This window comes from Fundulus heteroclitus, chromosome 11 (assembly GCF_011125445.2).
Source record: "Fundulus heteroclitus isolate FHET01 chromosome 11, MU-UCD_Fhet_4.1, whole genome shotgun sequence".
Lineage (NCBI taxonomy): Eukaryota > Metazoa > Chordata > Actinopteri > Cyprinodontiformes > Fundulidae > Fundulus > Fundulus heteroclitus.
In genome coordinates this window covers 17,948,768-17,971,683 of record NC_046371.1, presented here as the reverse complement: position 1 = coordinate 17,971,683, position 22,916 = coordinate 17,948,768, and the positions used below count along the sequence as shown (strand labels likewise).

Below are 22,916 nucleotides of genomic sequence, written 5' to 3'. Positions count from 1 at the left end.
TTCACAGTGAACCTTTAAATCTACTCAGCCTGCAACACATACAGTCATATTCAAGTAACTCAATTCACTAAGAGAAAGACATTTTATAGATTAACACTGATTGTTGATTTTTAAAGCCTAATTTCTGATAATTATGGATTTTTTTTAAATTGTACTTTTAATCTGACAAACAAACCTCTTAGAAATCCATATCTTCATTTATTGAATATATTTACACCTACAAGCACCCATGTTGACAATTTTTTTTGTTGTTTATTTTTTAATCAGTCACAGAGAAAATTTCAGGGGCTCAATACTGAGATTTATGAAGGTAAACAACAGGACACTGGTGAAATTATGAAGTAGCAGCAATACTTCCAGGTCATTTTCCTGTTTCTCCTTCAAGAGTGTTGCAGAGCAGCAGAGTCTCTCCAGCCTGACAGATTAAAAATGTAACCCAGACATGCAGCAGTGTAAAAACACTTCCCAATCAAACACTCAGATTCCTCAAAGGCCCTCTGAGCGCTTTCCAATAATGTGAGAGTTCTGATGGATTACTTTGTATGTGTTTTTCTAATCCTAGAAAATGTGAAGAATGTTATCAGTTGCTCTAAAGTAGCCGCAGTTTCCTGAGATATTTTTTCCAAATGAGGTACGTGACGACTCGTTCTGACGTCTGAATAAGTCTGAAGAGACACAAAACACAAATCTGCCGCTCCTAAAGGCTATAAATACACTAACCTAGACCAAAATAATAATTAAAAAAACAAAATCCTGCTTGATGACAGGTCTGACAACCGTTCTTCTTTAACAAAATGTAATTCAGTATGCACATTTGTTGCATCAGAATCTTTTTATAATCACTGTTTTAAAAGTTAGGAATTATCTTAAGCTATACATATTCATTTTGTGGATAGTGCCTTGTAAAAGTGTTCCTACTTTGTGAACATTTTCTCACTTTCTTGGATTATAACCACAAACTCTGATGTATTCTCTGAGTCGCTGTCCTGCAGGAAGGTGAGCACCGTTTAACAGGTTATCTTCCAGTGTTGCTCTTTATTCACTCCCATCCATCTTCCCATCGACTCCGACCCGCTTCTCTCTCTTTGCTGTGGAGGAGCATCCGTACAGTACGATGCATTAATCTCTATGCGTCACCAAAGAGGGGGAGGGTGTGTGTGGATGATGAGGATATCTAAAGTGTGTTTTCCTCCACTACCCTATCCTGTTTTGGTCTATCGCCTGAAATCCCATGGTTGTGATTCCATCCGTCCATCGACTATACCCTCCTATGGGTGCAGGGTAGGGGCGAGAGGCGGGGTACACCCTGGACAGATTACCAGACAATCCCAGGGCAACACAGAGACATACAGGACAAACAACCATGCTCGCACGCACACACTCACACCTGTTTTTGGACTGCGGGAGGAAGAGGAGTACCCAGAGAGAATTCACACATACAAAAGGAAAACATGCAAACTCCATGCAGAAAGACCCCAAGACGAACCCAGGACCTTCTTGCTGCAAGGTAGCAGTGCAATGGTTGCAATTCCGTTCAATTCAAAGCCTTCATTGTTATGGTATACGTAAACGACGAAGTGATGTCTTAATAATGTCCTGGGCTGATACTCGCTCAACAGCTATGCTGTGAGTTGAGGAGCAGCTTGTAAACCACACAAAGATATTGTGAGTGATGCTTTCAACAGAACATCTGCAGCAGCAGCAGCTTTAAAAAGTACAATCCCTACTGTGCTTTTATTTTTCACAAAAGCAGGGACGTTAACAGTCGATGTGAGGTCCTGAAAAAGTGTGTTCATCACAACAAATCTGTCCCTCTTCCTCCTGAAGTTGACTACAAGTTGCTTTCTTTTGGTCAGTTAGATGTTGCCATTTTAATTAATGTCTTGTGTATTAGATTATTAGTCTACTCTTGTCTTCTTTCTCATTTTCAATTACTTCTGGAAGATCTCAGTTAAAATTTTCCTGGGTTTTCTTTACTTCTCCCTTCAGGTCCTGTTTGTAAATTAGTCTCTCTCCCTCAGCTCCTCGACCTTCCTCTTGCCTTAGCTGTTCCTCATTTTGATTGCACTCATCTGCTCTGTATGCCTTTCTTTTTAATTTAAACTCTTTGGTTCATATTAATCACTGCTGGATTATTCCTTTGCAGTGCCTCATGTTCCTCTACTGCCTCATTCTCCTTGTGTTCAATCAAATGTAAGTCACTTTTTCTTATCAAAGAACTCTGCCGACAGTTCATCTCTATGCTTCAGTCTTGTCTCAAAGGGGACATGGGAGCGACTACCTTTGGTGCCGTCTCTTTAAATCTAAAGGAGGTACTTCACATCCTGCTCTCCTCCAGGTCACAAAGCATTTAACTCCACCCTATTCAGCCATTTTTGTTGTCAGCTGGGGGACAGTGTAATGAATGCTGTGTATGCTGTGAATATACCCAACAACTTAATAATTTCACTTATCTGTGTTCACATAAAATGTTTTCCAAATCAAAAACCATGTTTTATAGAATCTGTAAACAGTGCACATTAGTACAAATATTCATGTTGTCATGCAAGTCTAGCTCTAAAGTGGTCCTAACACCAGAAAGGTACTGCTAAAATATCCCATTAGTGTAGTGCAAACTGCCGCTTTTTGCAACATCCTAATTGCATCACCATTTCTTTTTTCAACCAAGTAGCCAATATTCCCTCAAACTAACAATTTAAAAACTGCTGAGGCCTTCTTTGTTTATGACGAGAGGTTTCAGCCACACCCGACGAGCAGAGTCTCACATATAAATATGAGTTACAAGCTGAAAACACTCTTCTTTTTTTAACATTATTTTTATTGACTTTTCTTATAGTAACACATAACATGACTAGTTATACATCAAACATCTGTTAAGTTTCACCCTGTCCCCAACTTTCCCTCCATCTAACCCTAAAATCACTCTTCTTCATATCTGGTTACATAATTATTATTATTATTATTTGTCTGACAAACTTTTTTCTTTGATGAGAAACATTGTGTCATTTCTTTTTTTGTCACGAGATCTTGCCCCACCCCACATAATTCTATGCAAAAGCATTGATTGCAATTAAGTATCAGATCATAACTTGACATTGGTAAATGTCTTTGTGGGGACAAACAAATCCTAATCATGACATCCCTCCTTATTTATAGTGTTCATACTGTGTGCCTCTACCAGCATTAGTCAGGGTCACAAATGTCACTTTCATCAGCCAAAAGCCTTAGCTGCTGAATTTAAAACTGAAGCCTGAAACTTTGGTACATTCTTTAAATTGTTTTTTGCTGGGTGGTAGGATTACACTGTCCTGCTGGGAGAGGCCACAGCTTTTCAGGAAGAACCCTCACCATGGAGGCATCTGCTTCGTCTGCAGTAACGTGTAGGTGGGTGGTACGTGCAACAACTAATGCCAACACGGAGGCCACCCAAAGTCCTGCGAAAGATGAAAGTATCGATTCGGCTTATAGTAATGAAACACAATCAAATGTTGTCACAATCATAGAACGTTTGGCTTAGAGCATCAAAATGAGCAGTCATCCCGAACTGAATACTCATTATTATACTTAAAGTAGTTGAGAGATGCATGACTGTTTTTTTCTGTTTCATTAACATTTTTGTCTCCCTCAGAACTAATGATTTAGGAAGGTGTAACTAGAGCTGTTAGCTAAAAGAAAAAGGGTTGCTTGCTTTGTTACAGTACATGTTTGCATGTTTTTTTATTTGACTTTTTAAATGCCTCCCCAACAGGTGAGAACGGCAGAAAAACGATGCATCATGGTGTCATATTATTTAGAGCATTGAGCTCGGGTGAAATTCAGGATACCTGGATTTTCCAATAAATAGTAAGCATGATCTTATTTAACCAAGCAACAATTTTTGCTACTGTTGCTAAAATGCTTAAACATGCAGACTTCTACAGGTAGCATAATGTTTTTATTGTCGATTTCAGACATAGATTTGAGAAGAAATTTACGAACAACACCCATTAATTAGGTTTAATTTCAGTACATTTTTAAAATTACGTTAAATGACCTTTTAACCAAAAGGCCAGCCTCCCTTATGTCTTATATATATTGTGCCTACAGTGATGCCTTAGTCCTATAGTTGTAGTTAAAACCTCAAATGAGTTGTGACAAAGTTACATGAAGCCGGACACGTCTTGATAATTGTTTGAGGTTAATAAGCCACAATGATTGACTCTAACAAGAATCTGCCAATACAAAGGACATTATCTGGTAGTTTAAGGCATTTTCCCAGAAAAGCCTTACTGATGAAGCAAATAAATTTTCCAGATACAAAAATAATGTGAGCTCGGTTTTCCACGTCCTCGGTGGCTCAAGGGCAGATATGACACAAACCAGATACCATCACACCACATATGTCCTCCCAGACGTGGCTACGGAGATCCAATAAAGCTGTCAGAGTAAATAAACACATCAAAGATGCGTGCTGTGGGTAATTTCAATAATCCGCAGCCAGCCACCCAGCAGAAGTCACAGTGTGAACGCCGGTAGTTCTAATAAAACTCCCTGGAGGAATGCCCTGTTTATCCGACACGGAGCGGAGTGAATGTCAGCTATGTGAGGCGAGATACGGCCGTATCATATCCCCGCCGCTCGGCAACAAAGAACCAGACCACACAGGCCGACAAACACCGATTGATTAGAAGGGATTTCTGTCAGAGCGTTCAAGTGTTTCCCGACATCAGAGGAGAAAATAAACACTCTCGAAGAGAGAAAACAAATCTGAAGCCTAAAAGTCCAATTGGCTGCTCTAATCTACTCTCCTTCCTCAGCGCTGCCGTGTTTGTATGAAATGTTACTCTTACAACTACACAAACACGCAACCCTTTCACCCCCCCACCCACCCTAAACCCCTTACAGCATCCCCTCTGACCTGGCCGAAGCCTCCTGGGCCTCATTACCCAGCGTGCACCTCTCCTGCACGGACTATCAGTGTTGGTAATGTTACCCTGACGGCTGGCATCTGAGAGAACCCAGCACAACTAGAGACATGCGCTCAGAAAACCCCAGCAAAGTAAACAAACCTTAAACTCTGCGATTGTGACCTAAATCAACTCCCTGGGATCCACACTTAGCTACGGCCGCCGTGGCATCTGCTTCTGCCAATCAAAAAGGGGGGGGGGGGCACATTCAGAGGATACAGAAGAGGCGAGGGCTCATTTATCATTTTTGTTGACTCTTGCATCAGTTTCAGTGAACATGAGACCCAGAAAGTAAATAAGAAAATGTGTCATTTTGGTTCAATCCAAATCTAAAAACATTTTTTTTTTTTTGCCTCCAGATGCAACACATAACATGACAAAGAGAAACTTTAGAGTACAACGCCTCACAAATTTAGGCCAAATCCCTGTATCCCTTTAATGTTTTTTTCACTTTAAAACTACAAACTTCAGTGTATTTCATTGGAAATGTATGTGATAGAGAAATACAAAGCAGGGCATTATTTGGAAATGGAAAAGGAGCCACAGTTTTCTAATGTGTTTACAAAAAAAAAAAAAAAACATCTGAAAAATGGGCCGTAAATTTGTCTTACATATATATAACATAAAAGTCAACTAGTGAACAAAGCGCAGCAGTCTGTAATTTAAGCCGAGTCCAAATCCAGCTGTTCTGTGGAGGCCTCAGAGGTTTCTTAGAGAACACAAGAGAACAAGAAGCAGCATGAAGACCAGGGAAGAAGTTTAGGAGAAAACTTTGAACATCTCATGGAGCACTGTTCAATCAATCATCTGAAACCTAATCTGGAAAGCCTGGCCAGCGGATCAATTAATCAAAGACACAGCCGAAAGTCTCATCGTCGCTCTGGAGGAGCTGCAGAGAGCCACAGCTACATTTGTAACTAAATGTACACGCCACAAATCTGACCTTTGCGAAAGAAGGGTCAGAAGAGAGCAATTGTTGAAAGGACACAGAGAGACATGTTTACACAGATTGAAGATGCAGCTAAAACAGATAAAAGAAGGTATTCTGGTTAGAAGAGACAACATTTTCACATTTTAGCCAATGTGGAAAATACTGTGTATGTCAGAAAATTAAATTTGTGCACCCAGAGCTACAACAGAGTGATTTAGAGCAGGGGTGTCAAACTCCAGTCCGGCATCCTGCAAGTATATGATTAGCCTCTGGTCCAAAATGCCTGAATCAAATGACTGAATGTCCCCGTCAGCATGCCTTCACAGAGCCCAGCTAATGCCCTAATGATCAGATTCAGCCGGTTAGAGCAGTGGCACATCTAAAGTTAGCAGGACGCTGGCGCTCGGGGACTGGAGTTTGATACATGTGGTTTAGATCAAAGCCCATTCAGGTGTTGGAATGGTCCTGTCAATGTCCAGACCTAAAAACCAACCGAGAACCAGCTACGAGGTGGTGGTTGGATAGCTTTGGCTGTTTTGCAACTGGAAGGGCTGTGAATACTTTAATCACACGACACTGCAAATGGGGTGTGATTTATGCTATCAGTAGTTGTTATTGCTCCTAAAATGTGCATGTGTCTGATGATATGACAGTGTGCGTGTTTGTGCTGTGGTGGCTGGGGTTTGAAAGGCAGGAGGAGAAATTCCCACAAGTCCTGTTTTATCCCTAAGTGGGAATACAAAGTCAGAGGGGGGAAACACACACACACACACACACACACAAAACAATGAATGCACACCCTTCTCCTCAGATGTAAGGCAAGATTTCCATTTTCACTTTAAAGCTCGTCCTACCTGCTGATCCGCTGGTCACCTTTGCTGCGACCTAGCATGAAAAAGGAAGAGAGAAGGAGACGGAGATTTAGATAAGCACCAACACATAAGCAGTAAAATATACAAAGGCAGGGTGAATTTACTCCAAAGCTTTGGGGGAATGTAAACACAACAATGGCCAAAGATGGTGCCCCACTTCCATCGGTCTGCTCCTACTGTAACAGTAGCAATGCTGGGAAAATGAGCGAACCTTTGATTTCTTCCTAAACTCATTTGTGGACTGGAAAAACTGGTGGCTTGGTTGTTGTTTCCTGTCACTCATTAATGGGACTACAATCCTTTCAAGAAAAACTGTTTAAAAAACATAAAATAATACATCATTAGACCTGAGCACAAGGGTCCTCTCTTAAAGGTGAGAGATGAAGAACAAAAAAGAGAATATTGCATATAAAGAATTGAAATGCAGAAGAAAAAAAACAAATGATAAAATGAAAAGTTTGCTATTAATTCATCTGATTTTAATACTCAAACCACTACAAACATTAATACTAGCCCTAATATCCATCACAAATAATTTGACTTAAACAAAGGCCCACATATACAGTTGAAACTCAACACCTGCATGCAGGGGATAAAAAGAAAAATACCTTTTCCCTCACTGTCTGACATTAATATATTCTATATTTTGTTTTTGATAAGCCTCTCAAAGTCAACTATAGGCATATATATGATGAAATATTTCTTTTGGCACTACGGAGTATTCATTTGTTGTGAAATATTAGCTGTAGTCTGGTGCTATATTCTCTCTTTTTTTAGTGTCCTGTCTGGCAATGTAGCAATAGGAATTGTTGTCTTAATGCCAAGAAGAGTCCAACAGATTTTACTTTCACAAGCGGAGCCTTACTGCTTTTTCCATAGTGGTCCGCTTGATTTATATATGCAAGAAGCTTTATTATAATTTATGCAGGGAATGTTTCATGTTATATGGACACTAAAACAAGAAGGTAGAAGAGAAAAAAAGGAGAAATAGTGAAAGAGAAAGAGGAGAGAAAAGGGAGAGAGTGAAACAACATTCTCAGTCTGCTTCTTCACTTCTTCTGGTGCTATATTCTCAACCCAGAAGAAAGATGCTTGCCTTCACAGCAACCCATTGTGGAAGCGCTCCAGAGCCGCATCAGAAAAAGAGCAGTTGCTGTCGCTATGTAGACTGGGTGCTAAAAGAGCCACTTCAACTCAACTTTGAGCAGAAATGGTGGCGCTCTGCCTCACACCACCACTCGTTGGGTGTGTTGTTTATAGTGCAGGGCCGGTGGAGTCAAGGTAGGCACTTACTGGAGGGGCCGGGTAATGACTGCTCTACAAAGATCGGCCATGGCCACTAGCTTTCCAGGACAGGGAGGGGCTGCTGCTCAGGGAGCAGAATACACAAGGATCACTCAGACATTAATGACTCAAGCAACATATCATTCTGGTCTTGATTTTGATGAAGGAATAGTATTATATCGTAGCTAAAAGCTCTAAAAAAGTTGATTTTGCATTAAACAGGCCCTTTAACTACAATAAACGTCATCACTTAGGGTTACCAAAATTACACCCCCCCCCCCCAAAAAAAACAGTCTGATTTCATAATAGTTTGCTTGTTTTGGGCCCTGAGTCAGGTTTGTGAGCCGCTGCACCGTGGACCTAAATTGTAATCAGTCCAGCAAAGCCCCAGCTCTGTTTTTTTTCTTATTATCAATCCAATTAAAAAATGTTCAAGTTAATATGTTGACGAGAACACCGACACCATCTCCTTTAGTGTGGAACTATCTAGCAGACAATGAAATAAATAAATAAAATTAATAAATACAATTATTTGACTGCCGAGATTTCATTTCCCCCGGTGGCTCTCCGGTTTGTCCACAAAGTTTCTAGCAACCGCTTCTTTTTGCACACCTTCGTTATCATTGTCGGTTACCTAAAATTTTAATCTTCTGTCCAGAATTTGTCTGACTGAGTGGGAAACGTCCTCTGCTGAGAAACGTTGATGAGCATCAGCGGCTGACGCCAATAAATCCATTTGTCCCAAGATTCACTTTCAAAACCATGCCTCTGCATTACTGTTCTGAAAACGTTTCCCTCAAATTAGATGCTTTTGGCAGGTCTAATAAAGATGAGTTTTTTTTTTTTTATTCTAGCATGATCATTTTCCATTTTTGTTGTCAGGGAAATTAATTTGTGACATAATCCGATTCCTCAAGTCATGCTGACACAGAAATACCAAACTTTACATTTATTTGAACGTGTACTGAGGGAGGGAGGGAGGGATGGATGGAGGGAAGGAGGGAGGGAGGGAGAGTCCGTTTGCACAGCTGCGCTTTATCAGTCACAGTTAGGGGGAAAATAAACCCACCCCTGCTGCTGCCTCAGCCTGCCTATATGCACACTAAGACACGAGCTGAACACTGACCCAAAAGCGCTTACCACTGTATTCTGCTACAGGCTCCACTCATATATGATATTAATAAATGACTTTCAGCCTACAGAGATCATTTTGTAAAACACACAACACAAAGGACATGACAAAGACAAGGTGGGACATTGAGCTCGATTCAATTATGTGCTAATATTGTCTTTGCATGTATCTGTTTTTACTGCTTTGACAATTAAAATTAATAAATGGTGATTAAACTGGACCTTGCCGTTAATTCTGCCCGCTTGCGTAACTCTAAGAGACATCAACATTGTAATAAATCTACACAAACACACATAAAGCATGTTTGGATGGAAAATAAGCGACATGCATCAACTTCAGAGGCTTAATCTGCAACCTTTAACTATTTCTCTACGTTGATTTTTAACAAGAAGTTTTTAACCTTAACAGCTCACCAGTTACCACTCATTCAAAATCATATGATAGGTATTCTTTTTTTAATCCTCCCTTATCTGCCTGACGATTGTAGTCTATAGTTGTTCTTAGTGCTGTTGTGACTGTGCTGACGGAGCACAGAGTGACCTCGTACATTCTGCTGCGTCGAGCAGATCTGTCCACCCCTTTACACTCATCTTATTTATAAAACAGTTGGGAACATGAAGACTGGACGGAGCGTCAGACAGAGGGAGGAAGATGACGTGAGAAAGCGACAGAGACATGGTCTGATTTGGAGCCTTTGTGGAAGATGTAAAGTAAAACAAGTGAGTCAAAGATGGGGGGGAAGGGGCCATATGTCAGTGAGCTCAAAATAAATAAATCAGCTACACACTACATGCTCAGGTCATCTCTTTTCTTTATGAAACACTGGAATGATAGTGACCTCAAAACAGGTAAACGGTAAATGCTGAAAATCAGATTTGACTGAGCTGAGTGACTGATTAGCTTTTATCAATCAGTCTGTGAAGCTCCTGCGTGCTTCACAGCGCCTCGTGTTGTCTGCGAGTCTGTAACGCAATCAGCTGAGAGGAATCGCAGACTTTATTTCAGTGTAAGACAGCACAGCTTACGCAATGACTGTCAGTGAAATGCGTCCCAGTGGCGATCTCGTGGGAGACGCTGCTCCAGACGGCAACCTAGTTACATCAGAGAGCACAGACGTAACAAAAAGTGTCTCACCCGGCCACGACGAGCTTGGAGATGCGCAGGGGACGTCAGAGACGAGCGGGTCAGCGGCCTGCTGCGGGTCAAAGGTCGCGAGCGACGCCTGGCCAGCGGCTCAGTTTTGTCTGGAAATTTGTTGGCTCCTTGATCCTGACCTGCTCGGAGGGTCATCCTGACCACAGCCTGGACACTCTACAGGAAAGAAGAGAAAAGGAAGAGCTGAGAAGAGCTAATAAAAGGAATACTGACTGTCACCGTTAGCTCACGATCTGTGGAACATTAAAGGTACATTCTTTGACAGCAGCCACTCCCCCAAAATAACCTTTTAGCTGCCCAGAGAAGAAGAACAACAAATGATTTATATTTGCACACCCAATAACGGCTTATTCTTTATTGATCTTAGTTCTAAACCTTTGATAAAATCTCATAACATAGAATCACAATCTATCAATAGCATTAACAGTTGAAGATCTTGGAAATCAATATTTCAAGTAAACAAAAAAAAGTCAGTTCACATTCTTGCTAAGTTGGCAGTTGTGTTCCTCCGGGCTAATACTGCTCCTCTTTTACAGGCTTCACAAAACTGGTTCAAATCAAAACTCTGAGACCAGCTAAATTTATATATATATATACACATATACACTATATATATATATATATATATATATATATATATATATATATATATATATATATATATGTACATTTAGCTTTTTACAAAAGTAAACCGACCTGAAAGCCCAAAACGGATTGGGAATGTTAAATAACACATTTTTGGTAGAGAATAAATATAATTAATTTTTATTTCATGACAGAAGGGTATAAAAACGCCTCCCTCAGTTATCCTAACCCCCAACCCCCCCCCCCCCCCCCCCTTCTGTAACTGTCTAATGCATTCTCTGCACTGTTCTTTGCACAAGTCACCATCACTTCACTGGGATTCCCAAGGTGAAGTGATATGACTATTGTGTTATGGTATTACCTTGTGTGGAATGTTGTAAATATATATATAACAATGTGTGTATTCTGGAGCATGTAACAAAAGTAATTTCCCCCTAGGATCATTAAAGTAAGTCTGAGTCTGAGTTTGAAATAAACAGAGGAATCATGGACAAGATTAACAGCACACAAAGACATTGAAATACACTAACTGACCATGCAAATTGTCTAAACCCACATATTTGTGCAGGGTCATGGGTGGTGGGTGGCAGGTTGGGGCCTATCCCCTGCTGGCATTACAGTAGGTAAGCAGCAGGGTACTCCCAGGACAGGTTGCCAGTCCAGCACATGGCAACACAGAGACAGACAGGACTAACAACCCTGCATGCAAGCACTCATGTCTGAGGACAATTTAGAACAAAAAAATCGAAACTTTAGGAGGAAGCCAGAGTACTCAGAGAGAACCCATACATGCTTTGGGAGGAAGACTCATGCAGAAAGACAACCATGTCAGTCAGGATACGAACCCAGGGCCTTGTTGCTGCAAGGGAACCAGAAAAGCAGCCAACAATAACTATTGTTACTGAAATTGCATTCTACTTAAAAGCACCAGAACAAACTTATCTGGAACAAACTGCCAGAAAACTGTAAAAGTGCGGAAAGCCTGAGTTCCTTTAAAACAAGATTAAAAACACATTTGTTTAGGATTGCCTTCGACTGTTCTAGTTAAACTTGTTTAACTGAAACATCATTAGTTGAACTTTGTAGTCCAACTGTTTTTAATGTTGACTTTTGGTTGCTATTCTCCCATGGTCTATTTTGTTTCTACATTTTATTCCTACTTGCTTTTATTCTGTTTTATTTCCCTATATTTTAATCATGTAAAGCACTTCGCATTGTCTCTGTACTGAAATGTGCTATAGAAATAAATTTGCCTTGCCTTGTCTTGCCTTGTTGCTGCGAGGGAACCAATTGTATTCTACTTAAAAGCACCTGAACAAACTTGAAAGGTTGTTCTATCAATGTTTAAATTGAAAGGTTGTTCTATCAATGTTTAAATGTTAAACATTAGCCGGTCAAAGGGTCATTTCTGTATAAAAATTAGCAAGACTTCTAAACTCCTAGTATTTGCAACTGGAGTATACATCAACAACAACAAAATGTTATTTTAATTTAAAAGCCTTTACAGATATGTAGTTCCTCCCGTTTAGCAGCAGATTGAATATCTGTCTCTTACCACTCCCTGTGTCTTCGTGTTGCCTGTCTCATCAACATCTGTGTTTCTCTGCTTTCTGCCCAGTAATTTATGAAGGTGGCTGATGATGTAAAGTGATCTGAGATTCAGAACCTTGCTGACGATCTGTCCTTCTCACATTCCGCAAAAAAAAAAAAAAATTCCCACCATGACTCCGACTCGCCTTGGGTTTTTGCGCTCTCGGCTCAGTGACAGGAGTGGAAAGTCCACCCCAGCTTGACCCCACCACTCAGCTACTGTACCCTCTTCAGTGGGAATACCCAGCGCTGCGCTTTCCAGCTTCCCTCCTCCAAACAGACGCCGAGCTGATAAGACGTGTGAGTAACTGACGGAGAGGGTGGAGTGACTTTTGTTTCTGTCACAAGAGGATCTGTTCCACGAATACTCGCAAAGACGGCTATTTTCTGCTCGTTTCAGCGCACAATGCGGCTCTCTTCAGAAAATTCCCTTTCTGATCACACAAAGGCTTCCCATCAGAGTGATGAATGACGCCGTCGCTAACTTTCCCACTGTGTGGCTGGAGATGGGTCAAAAATAACAAAAAATAATAAAACAAGCTCCGATTTTTAGAGCACATTAAAGTGTCATCACATTAAGATTAGAAAATGTTTGTCTTGACTCATTTGGTTTCCTCCACGGACTCTAGACGCGGTTCCTGTCTGGACTCCGGCTGGGACTTTCCAAAATGTTTAGATTGTCTTCTGTTCAACATGTCTTTACCACTTGACCCCCCAGGTGAATGTCAAGGACCGCTGTCCAGTACTTACCTCCGGCCAGGTTCCTTTCTGCGAAAGCGTGTTTGTTTACTTATGCTTGCACTTAAACTGACAGCACTGCCTGAGCCTGCCTTTAAAATTGCCAAAGCGTCACATTCCTGTCCGCTGCCATTGATTACCTATCCTGTCCTTTTAACACGGCCAGTCGTTGGACCATCTGACAGCGGAAATGTTCAAACTGAGAGCACTGAAAAAGTCCGATTTTACAAGACTCACTTCTTTGTGTCAAGCCCTGGCTCCATAATGCCAACATTTTTTGATCTGTATGACTTGCTGTCAACAGATTCTTCCACCTGAGCTGTGGATTACTGCCACATCCACATCCACAGATCGGCTGCTTCTCTGATGAACGCTCTCCTTTCCCGGCCTGTCAGTTTGGATGTAACAGCTGTGTCTTGGTAGGTTTGCAGTTGCCGCATCCTCTTCTTATTTTGATGCGATGACTTTAACAGTGCCCCAGCGAGATAGTTAAAGCCAGGGATTATGTCGTAACCCTGCTTTAAACTTCTGACCCGTCTGCTGTGTTCTCTTACACAGATGTTATCTGCGAACACGTCTGAAAATCACGTACCATTTTCCTTACCTATAAGACACTGTGTTGGTCTTTCACATTAAATCTCGATTATGCCTGCAATGTGACAAAATGGGGAAAAAGTCGATGGGTAGGAGTACCTTTGCAAGGCACTGCATCCAGGCCTTTATGTCTCTCATCTATTCCTTTGCTTTCCAACATTTTCTGTTCGCCCCTTCTGCCCAGATCTATGTTCATGGTTGTGTCCCTTACTTCCAGAAGCTGACATGGTTTCTGGTCACCAAGGCGCTCATCTTCAATGCATAGTCAACATATTGGTTGTAGAGCCCAGAGGAACAGTCATGGATCAAATACTCCTGCAAAGGAGAGACTTTTACTGCACCAATTCAAAGCATCTTTGCTGTCTAGTAGCCATCCAGTAAGAGAGGAGCACTTTCATGATATTTCATATGTTATTATCTACTGTTTTAGCTGAAGACCCTGCAAGCTCCACTTTACTCAAGACTTTTGTTAAATTCAAATGTACGGAGGCGACTTCCACAACTCAAAGGGTATTTCGTTGGATATGAGATGAGACTGATCACCTACTCGCTGTCCCGCCTGTGACCAAGTTACGAGTAAGCAGTTTTGAGTTATTCTGGCAAACAGTTTGCACAGATCTCTTCTCTGGATCTGTAGCATGCAGGTGCCTGTTTGTACAGCAGAAAAAAAAACAAAGAGGCTAATGCCAAAGGGAAACTTTAACAGCATTTTAAAGTCCGACATCTTGAGATGTATTGCAAATATACAAAGCACCTTATTTCGATATATTTCTAAATATTATACTCTGCAACAAGCCATGACCACTTTTACTGAGCCTTACTTTACTTTAAATATATTCAACTGCTTGTGATAGAAAGTCCCTTTGCTGCTCGCTCTCTTAAAAAAAAGCTGTTAAAAATACAATGTTTGTGTATTTCTTTTATAATTTATTATAATGCGTCTTGTGTACTAGTCATGATACTCATTGATATTTCACTGATGCGTTGAAGGCAAACTGCTAAATGCATGAACAGGATTCATTGCGCCGCTTTTTCTCTGACATGCAAAACTGTTTAAATCGGATTATTGTGGTTAAATCCCGGGATTTTACGAGCATTCCTCAAGTTCTGCAAGGTTTGAAAGCTATTTGAGGTTAACTCGTTTACACTCAGTAAGCATACTGAAGCAGCTGGAATGCCGTGAAGAAAAAAGTACAGCAGAAAGCACATCCACACACTGTGATCTTTTCCCACACAAGATGTTTGATGCCATTTGGTTTAAATAGCAAAACTAAGGTAAGCCATGATTTGAAGTCTGTTGTTTCTGTTGTTACCACATGGACGGCATCCAAATGGCATTTTGATTTACAGCTCTGGTGATAAATTAACACACTCATGATGAGGATGAATGTTTTCTCCTTTCCAGGGTGAGAGGAATATAAAATATACAAGGTCCGGGTGCACAAGTTGGAATTTTTTTGTGGATGTATTTGCTAATAAGCCTCACTCCTCGAAGGTCCTTGTTAGTGATAATAATTATCTGCTGCTGGTAGTTTCTCTTTGCTGATCAGTAGTATCTAAAATCTCTTAATGATTAGACAAATACTTAGAACAAAAGAAAAGTCCCAAACTTGGTACGTCAGAAGGAGAATTACAGATTTGCAACAGTTGGGAAGGTCTTTCAGATCCATTTCTAATCAATTACAGATTAATATATTGCATAATTGTCACTGGGAAGGCTACTGGTGCTTCAGATGTTTTCCTCTCTTCGCTAAGGATTGGAGACAAACCCAAACTGTCACCCTCTGTTGAAAGGAAATTAGTTCAGGAACAATCTAGGCACCACCATGAGCCACAACATGCAGGAACATCAACGCCTCTGTCCACGGTGACGCAAGTTTTACATCAACTGGCACTGAGAACAGAGACAAAGAGAGGAGAGTTTGCATCAAAAATGATTCGCAGCAGCCACCATGGACAAGCTTAAAGTCCTCTGGAGACATTTTTTATGGTCAGATGGAGCAAAATTGAGCTTTTTGGGCACAGCGACCAGGAGTCTGTGTGGAAGAGTCAAGGTGAGGCTTTCAAACTAAAGAACATTGGCTCCAATGGTAATGCATGGTGGTAGCACCATGGTGTCAGATAGTTGTGCTTCCAGTGGTACTGGTTTAGTTGCAGAAAATAAACGGTATGACACATGAGGAATACCTAACTATTCTTCAAGTTGACCTTAAATCCACAGCTAGATGATTGGAACCTGGCCACAGCGAGGTGTTGCAACAAACCTGCATCTAGAGTGGTTTGAAAGGGAAAAAGCAGGCTAACATCGAGCTTCTGGAAAAAAATGTTCTGACCCACAAAACACTGAATATTTATATACTATTTCTAAAGGTCAGGAGAACAATGCATTTAAATGAGGTCTGCCAGCTCTGCCAAGAAGAGTGGTCAGAAGAAGGCCCAAAAAAAAAAAAAAAAAGCATTTTTCTTTTTTTGTTGCTAAGGGACATTTAATCAAACATGAATGTGAGTGCATCTATATGTTTGAATCAGTATACATAATTGCCAACTTGTGTGGTGTAGAGAAAATCCAGAATAAATTCAAACTTGTGAACATTTCGTTGTGTCGGTCCACCCTGGGGAAGAAAACCCTGAGAAGAGTTTATTGAATCAATTACACGAACAAATGATTATAATGAATGATGTGTTACCATAAAATTAAATTAAATTAAAGAACAGCATTTGCATGGATTCCATTTAGCTTCCAGAATCTGTTACATAACATTTCCTTTCACAACCTTGTCATTTCTGCCCAGGTGAGCCATGAGTCTATTCACCAAGCAAACGTATTTTAAACGCTTTCATTTAAGCACCAAAATGACACTTTTATAAAATTACACCAGACTTACCGTGGCGCTCTGCTGCTCATCTCTGACTTTAATGGCATATGTGTGGCAGGAATTAGAGTTTTGGACCTTTTGCCTCCCCTCATTGAGGTGATCCAATTTTTTCATCAGCAGCATCATGGAGTCACACGCCTGGGCACACAAGACAAAAACAAAAAGCTAAAGTAAGTAAGCATAGCTCAGGGGGGAAATGCAGGTAATTCATGTGTACCTCTGCCAGTTAGTTGTAATTAAGCTAAAACTCAACTATCCTCTTTGCTATTTCACCATTCCAACCTTCATTGTCCTCAATGATCCTTTGAGCGTCGATTTACACCCACGTTGTTTTTTTTATCACATTATTGTAGTGAGGAAAGCAGAATGTGGAGGCTAAGAATAAAAGCAAGGCAGGCGTAAAGGTTGTATGCACGACGCGAAAACATTAATTTACACAATGTGAGATTTTATGTTTGCCCTTGCTAAAGTGATGCAATCATCTCTGCATCTCTTCATTAGCCGCCGGTAACGGAGTCTGACTGAGAAGCTTGTGCCGCTGGATTTCCAGGAAATGAACAAACTGCTTTGTTTCTGAGCTCGGTCGCCAATCCCAGAGTCCCATAGGCTGATAGCAGCACATAAAGCCCCTTTGAAGGGCCTGAAGTCCAAAAACAGCCCCCTCACTCACACAGCTAAACGCATACGCACAAGCGCGCCCTCACAACACAACCCACCCACTCATCTACCCACTCACCCTCACAAAAACACCCTTTTCTCCAGTCCCCAAAAACTATCATGTCGACCAGCTTAGAAAAAAAATCTGCAGTAACTGCTTTGGCAGTAAAACCATTTCCTGTGTGTTGTGGACCCCCCCCTCCCTCCCTCCAAGATTCCTACGCAGCACTAGAGCACAGAGGGCTGTCTGTGCACAGAAGGGTGCTATTTTTACCCTCTCTGTGGGGGACAGATCCAGGGCGAGGTGGGGGAACACAGCCACTGGAGGCTTTTCAGCTACAAGAATGACAGCCAGCGTGTACACATGCTGAAAGTCACTGACACATAAACGTGCTAATGCACTGCAACACACACAGACAGACACACACAGACACACACAGACACACACAGACACACACAGACAAGGAGCAGCGGGCTCTCGGAGTTCATGAAATGTTAATAAGACTGTGTCCAAAGCGTCCGGCGGGGGAGAAAGGCCTTTAATGCATCAATGCTAAAGCAGCAATTCATTATTGGTCTCAAAGGAAGGAAACACAAACTGTTGTAAATAAGGAGACAAGCGTGGCGTTGGCGAGTGCTCGGCTGTTTAAAGTGAATGTCCAGTGAAAGCGCCGCGCACCAAAGCAAATAGAGGAAAAAAAACAGGGAGCATTAGTTTAAAAATGAAGGTCCACATATGCAATGATTTTTATAGGTTTTGTTAGTCTAAAGGAGTTCAAGTTTACTTTTCCATCTCTGGTCAACATTTTGACAAGACTGTAAAATCTTAAATCAAACCAATTCCAAAAAAGGTAAAAAACAAAGCAACTGGACTTGTTTTCCGTAGTTGAAGACGTTTCGCTTCCTCTCCCGGAAGCTTTCTCAATTCAAAAAGTCTGGAGTAATGATGAGTAACAAGCTTTATACCATTCCAAACAAAGGCCTGTAATGGCTTAAATAACATGCAAATTCAACCGAAACAGGACCACCCCTTAGTAATGGGCGGTCGTTAAAACCATTAAGCCAGCGGAATGGACCGAAACTGGTCCACTCCTCTGTAACGAGGAGTCGTTAGAGTTGTTATTGGCTTGGCTTAAAGGAACAATGTTTTAATCACCTGAATGAGGGTGAGAGTTAAGTTGACGATTGGCTGGAATTAATCCTATAGCTGTGTTGTAAGTTTTTGAGAGTTGGAACCTAAGGCCTCCTCCTCTGTTTAAGGTTGGTCTTTCTCTCTTGACGTAGATGGCTTCCTTCACACCCCTTTCAAACCATCTGTCTTCTTTGTCCAAAATGTGAACATTTTGGTCCTCAAAAGAGTGTCCTTTGTCCTTTAGGTGTAAGTGGACAGCAGAGTCTTGACCTGAGGAGGTAGCTCTCCTGTGTTGAGCCATGCGTCTGTGGAGAGGTTGTTTGGTTTCTCCAATATAAAGATCAGAACATTCCTCACTGCACTGAACTGCATACACCACTCCGCTCATCTTAGGTTTGGGGGTTTTGTCCTTGGGATGCACCAGCCTCTGTCTGAGGGTCCTGTTTGGTTTGAAATGTACTGGGATTTTATGTTTGGAGAAAATCCTCTTGAGTTTTTCAGAAACTCCGGCAACATATGGGATGACGATGTTTTTGCGTTTATTCTTCTCACCATTATGTTCTGCAGCGGGTCTTTTGGATTTTCTTGCTGATTTGACAAAAGCCCAGTTAGGGTACCCACAGGTTTGGAGGGCATCTCTGATGTGTTTCTGTTCCTTGTGCTTCCCTTCTGTTTTAGTCGGGACATGCTCGGCCCGGTGTTGTAAGGTTCTGATGACAGAAAGTTTGTGCTCCAGTGGGTGGTGTGAGTCAAAAAGAAGATATTGGTCTGTGTGGGTGGGTTTCCTATACACTTCAATGTCGAGGTTTCCATCTCCTTCCAAATTCACCAAACAGTCGAGAAAAGGTAGCTTGTTGTCATTGGCATCCTCTCGAGTAAACTTGATGTTGTTGTCCACCGAGTTGATGTGTCTTGTGAACGCTTCCACTTCTTTTAGCTGGATTTTGACAAAGGTGTCATCCACATATCTAAACCAGTGGCTTGGTGGTGTTCCTCTGAAAGTTCCCAAAGCTCTCTTTTCCATTTCTTCCATGTAAAGATTGGCTACAATAGGTGACACTGGAGATCCCATGGCACAGCCATGCTTCTGTCTGTAAAATTGATCGCTGAACTTGAAATAAGTAGTAGAAAGACAAAGGTCCAGTAGGGTACAGATCTGGTCCGGAGTGAAATTAGTTCTGTTATTAAGGTCACTATCTTGTTGAAGACGTTTCCTGACTGTTTCTACTGCCTCTGATGTAGGTATGCAAGTGAAAAGTGAAGTGACATCGAAAGACACCAGAGTTTCCCCTGGTGCCATCTTTAAATGTTTGACTTTGTTAGCAAAGTCCTTGGAGTTTTCTATGTGGTGTGGTGTGTTCCCCACCAGGGGGGCTAAAATACTAGCAAGCTGTTTAGCAATGTTATATGTTACTGAATTAATGCTACTGACAATGGGTCTGAGTGGTGTTCCTTCTTTGTGAATTTTTGGGAGTCCATATAAGCATGGAATGTCTTCCCCTGGATATAATCTATAATAAGATGAGCGATTGATTACCTTGTCTTTTTCTAGTTGTTGTAGGTAGTCAGTGATTTTCTTTTTGTAGGAGTTGGTAGGATCCCTTTTCAAAGACTCATATGTGTTGGTGTCACTCAGTAGAGTGTGAATTTTGTCCTGGTAGTCTGAAGTGTTGAGGACCACGGTGCATCTTCCTTTGTCTGCTGGTAATATGGTGATGCTTTGGTCCTGGCTAAGCGATGTTATGGCTTTCCTTTCCTGTGGTGTGAGATTGGAAGGAGGTGGTTTGGCGCTAGATAGGGTAGCTGTAATTTTCATCCTGAGTTTTTCTGCCTCTGTTTCAGCCAGATTGTTGTTCTTGATGGCCGATTCCGTGGCCGTTATTAGTTCCACAATGGGTATTTCTTGTGGAGAAATGGCAAAATTCAGGCCTTTACTCAGTACCTCCATCTCCGGCTTCGTCAGCGACCTGCTAGAGAGGTTTTTAACCCACTTGTCCTGGACATTGATGTTAGTGGCCTCCTCCTGGGGTATGTTGTTGTCTAGTGTAGGTGCTGCTTTCTGTTGCAGTCTATTGAATTTGGCTTTTTGTCTTTCTTTTGTTTTAAGGTGCTGTGAAAGTTGGACCTTGTCAACAAAGCTGGAAACCTCCCCAAACAAGGTTTCAGGGAGAAAACTCAACAGCTTCTGCCTAGTCTGATCTATTTTGTAAGAGAGGGCTTCAATAGTGAAGTGGGTCTGTCTTATCCTCTCACTAAGCAGTTTGTTTTGCGCGTTCCTAAATCAAACCAAATAGTTATTTTACTCACCATTAAAACATAACTTTTGAAACAATATGTACAGCTTAGACTGTCCATAGCTACATGATACTGGATCATCGGCGTACATCTGTAAATCTGCACCAGAGCATGAATACGCCAAACAATTTACACAAAATTCACCTTTTTTTTAAAAAGAAACAGAGCAAGAACTCTGTCTGTTGCGTACATGTGTGGATTTTTTTTATTTTTTTATTTTTTTTTAAACAAAAACCTCTGGCCACTAACGTTTAGATTTCAGCCAATATAAACTCTGCTTAGGAAAATTCATGTTTTTTACCCTGGTCAAGAGATGATTAAGTTTGATTAATAAAGCAGTAATTAACTGTTTCGGTAGAATATTAATAAAAAGAATATTGTAAACTAATTGTTTCCTTCTGGGTGCCCCTTTTAATGATTAGCAACCATATAATTACACTCCAGATAGCTGATCCAGATTCAAAACAGGACAAAACTCTTGATTCCTGCTGAGAAAATAACCACTAAATAACTCTCTATATTAAAAAATCTTTAAAATGACCATTTATCCAATTATCAATTACCGAACGGCCTTGTTACTAAACTGTAGGTCTCACAGCAGACCTACCCGAAGCGTTTAATGCTGAAAGGCCTGATCTCAGTCCACCCGAAGAGATAAGCCTAGCTTTTCATACAAAATGACAAATAATTGTTTCTTAATGTGTGATTTCCTTTACTCCAACCCCACTGCATTCATAACAGACGGAATAAAGGCCTTGCCAATGTCAGGCCTTGTCAAAGTGTGTATTCTTATATCATTTCATAACCCAAACCCTAACAAGTCTAAATGGCTCAGTGACTGGAACTACAACTGTGAATATTCAGCGTGTAAGCAGCAGGTATTTAAAGGATGTTCTCTACCTCTGCTACCAAATGATCCTTCAGCCAGACTGTGTAAGCAACAACACAACAGAGGTGTAGGCGGAGATGATCCTTTCATTTCAGGAAGAGTGCAACCATGCCAGGGACTTTTGGGGGAGGGGGGGGGCATTCTGACAGGTGTGAGAACAAAGTTAGGGACATGCGCGCTTGAAAGAATGACTGCTGGTGCCGTGCATGCAGGGGTGTAACAGATGCCAGGCTGTGCAGGAGGAAAATATGAAAGGAATTTATTACAGGCGGTATTTCTGGAGGAGAATTACTCTTAATTGAACCGTCTCACTTTCCACCAACAAATACTAACTATACTAAGGTTATTTTTGTCCAAAATAGCTTCATCGGAGATCAGAAATCAGTGTCATAAGCACCATAAAGCCTTTTTAATGTTGCAATGGTTAAATGTAAACATTATTAACAGCAGTCTGGAGGGGGGGGGGGGGGGGGGGGGCAAGATATTTTGCTTGTTGATTTGTTATGTTTCATCCACATTTTAAATAAGGTCATGATCTAGCCTACTGAGAGGCTTCAATGGTAGGCAGAGCAAACTCTTGACCCTGAGCGGAAACATTAGGTCATTTTGAATCCTGGGGAAAATTTCGACTTTGCTGCCCTCTAGTGGTACATAGTGAGTTACAGGAGGTTAGAAGAGGGTCACACTGTGCATATCCTAAAACTAAATGCCAGGTTTCTCGTTCATGTGCATGGTGCAGCCCACTGTTTGATTGAGCCTTACTTACGTTAACATTTAATGCCTAAAAAGCGGTAAGTGAAAGTAATCACACCCACTTGAACCTTTTCACATTTTGACACGTCAGAGCCAGAAGCTTTAGTGTTTAGTTGACAGCCTAAGAAGACAGGGTAGTGCATGATTGCATGTATTTATTTATTTATTTATTAGTTTATTTGTTCATTTTAGCAGTGAATGCTGAAACGTGTTAGGTGGCACCTCCCTGAATGCTTGCCCTGTGTCGCTACATGCTCGTCTAGGAGGAGTGAATGCAGCAAGTCCGTGAGTCAGTCATACAGGCACCAACAACCGTGCGCTTTTTCCTCCCCACAACCACAATTATGCACTGACTTCTGTCGGTCTGACTTAAAATCTAAGAATTATAACAATATAATTCACGTTTCTGTGGCAAAATGCGACACAGCCAACGGCGGGTGCGAATACTTTTGCAAGACACTATAAATACAGATTAAGTATTTTCAGT

At 41.2% G+C, this 22,916-nt stretch overlaps 1 protein-coding gene across 2 annotated transcripts in view; it reads right to left on the bottom strand.

The window, feature by feature from the left end:
* Positions 1-22,916, bottom strand: part of stard13a (StAR-related lipid transfer (START) domain containing 13a) — an 80,012-nt gene that overhangs the window by 53,013 nt on the left and 4,083 nt on the right. For both annotated transcript variants that reach the window (XM_021324589.2, XM_012878682.3), the window contains exons 3-5: positions 16,713-16,841; positions 10,300-10,476; positions 6,732-6,762 (exon numbers count right to left, since the gene is read on the bottom strand). In XM_021324589.2, coding sequence (XP_021180264.2) covers positions 6,732-6,762; positions 10,300-10,476; positions 16,713-16,841 — 337 coding nt within the window. The remainder of the gene's footprint in view (positions 1-6,731; positions 6,763-10,299; positions 10,477-16,712; positions 16,842-22,916) is intronic.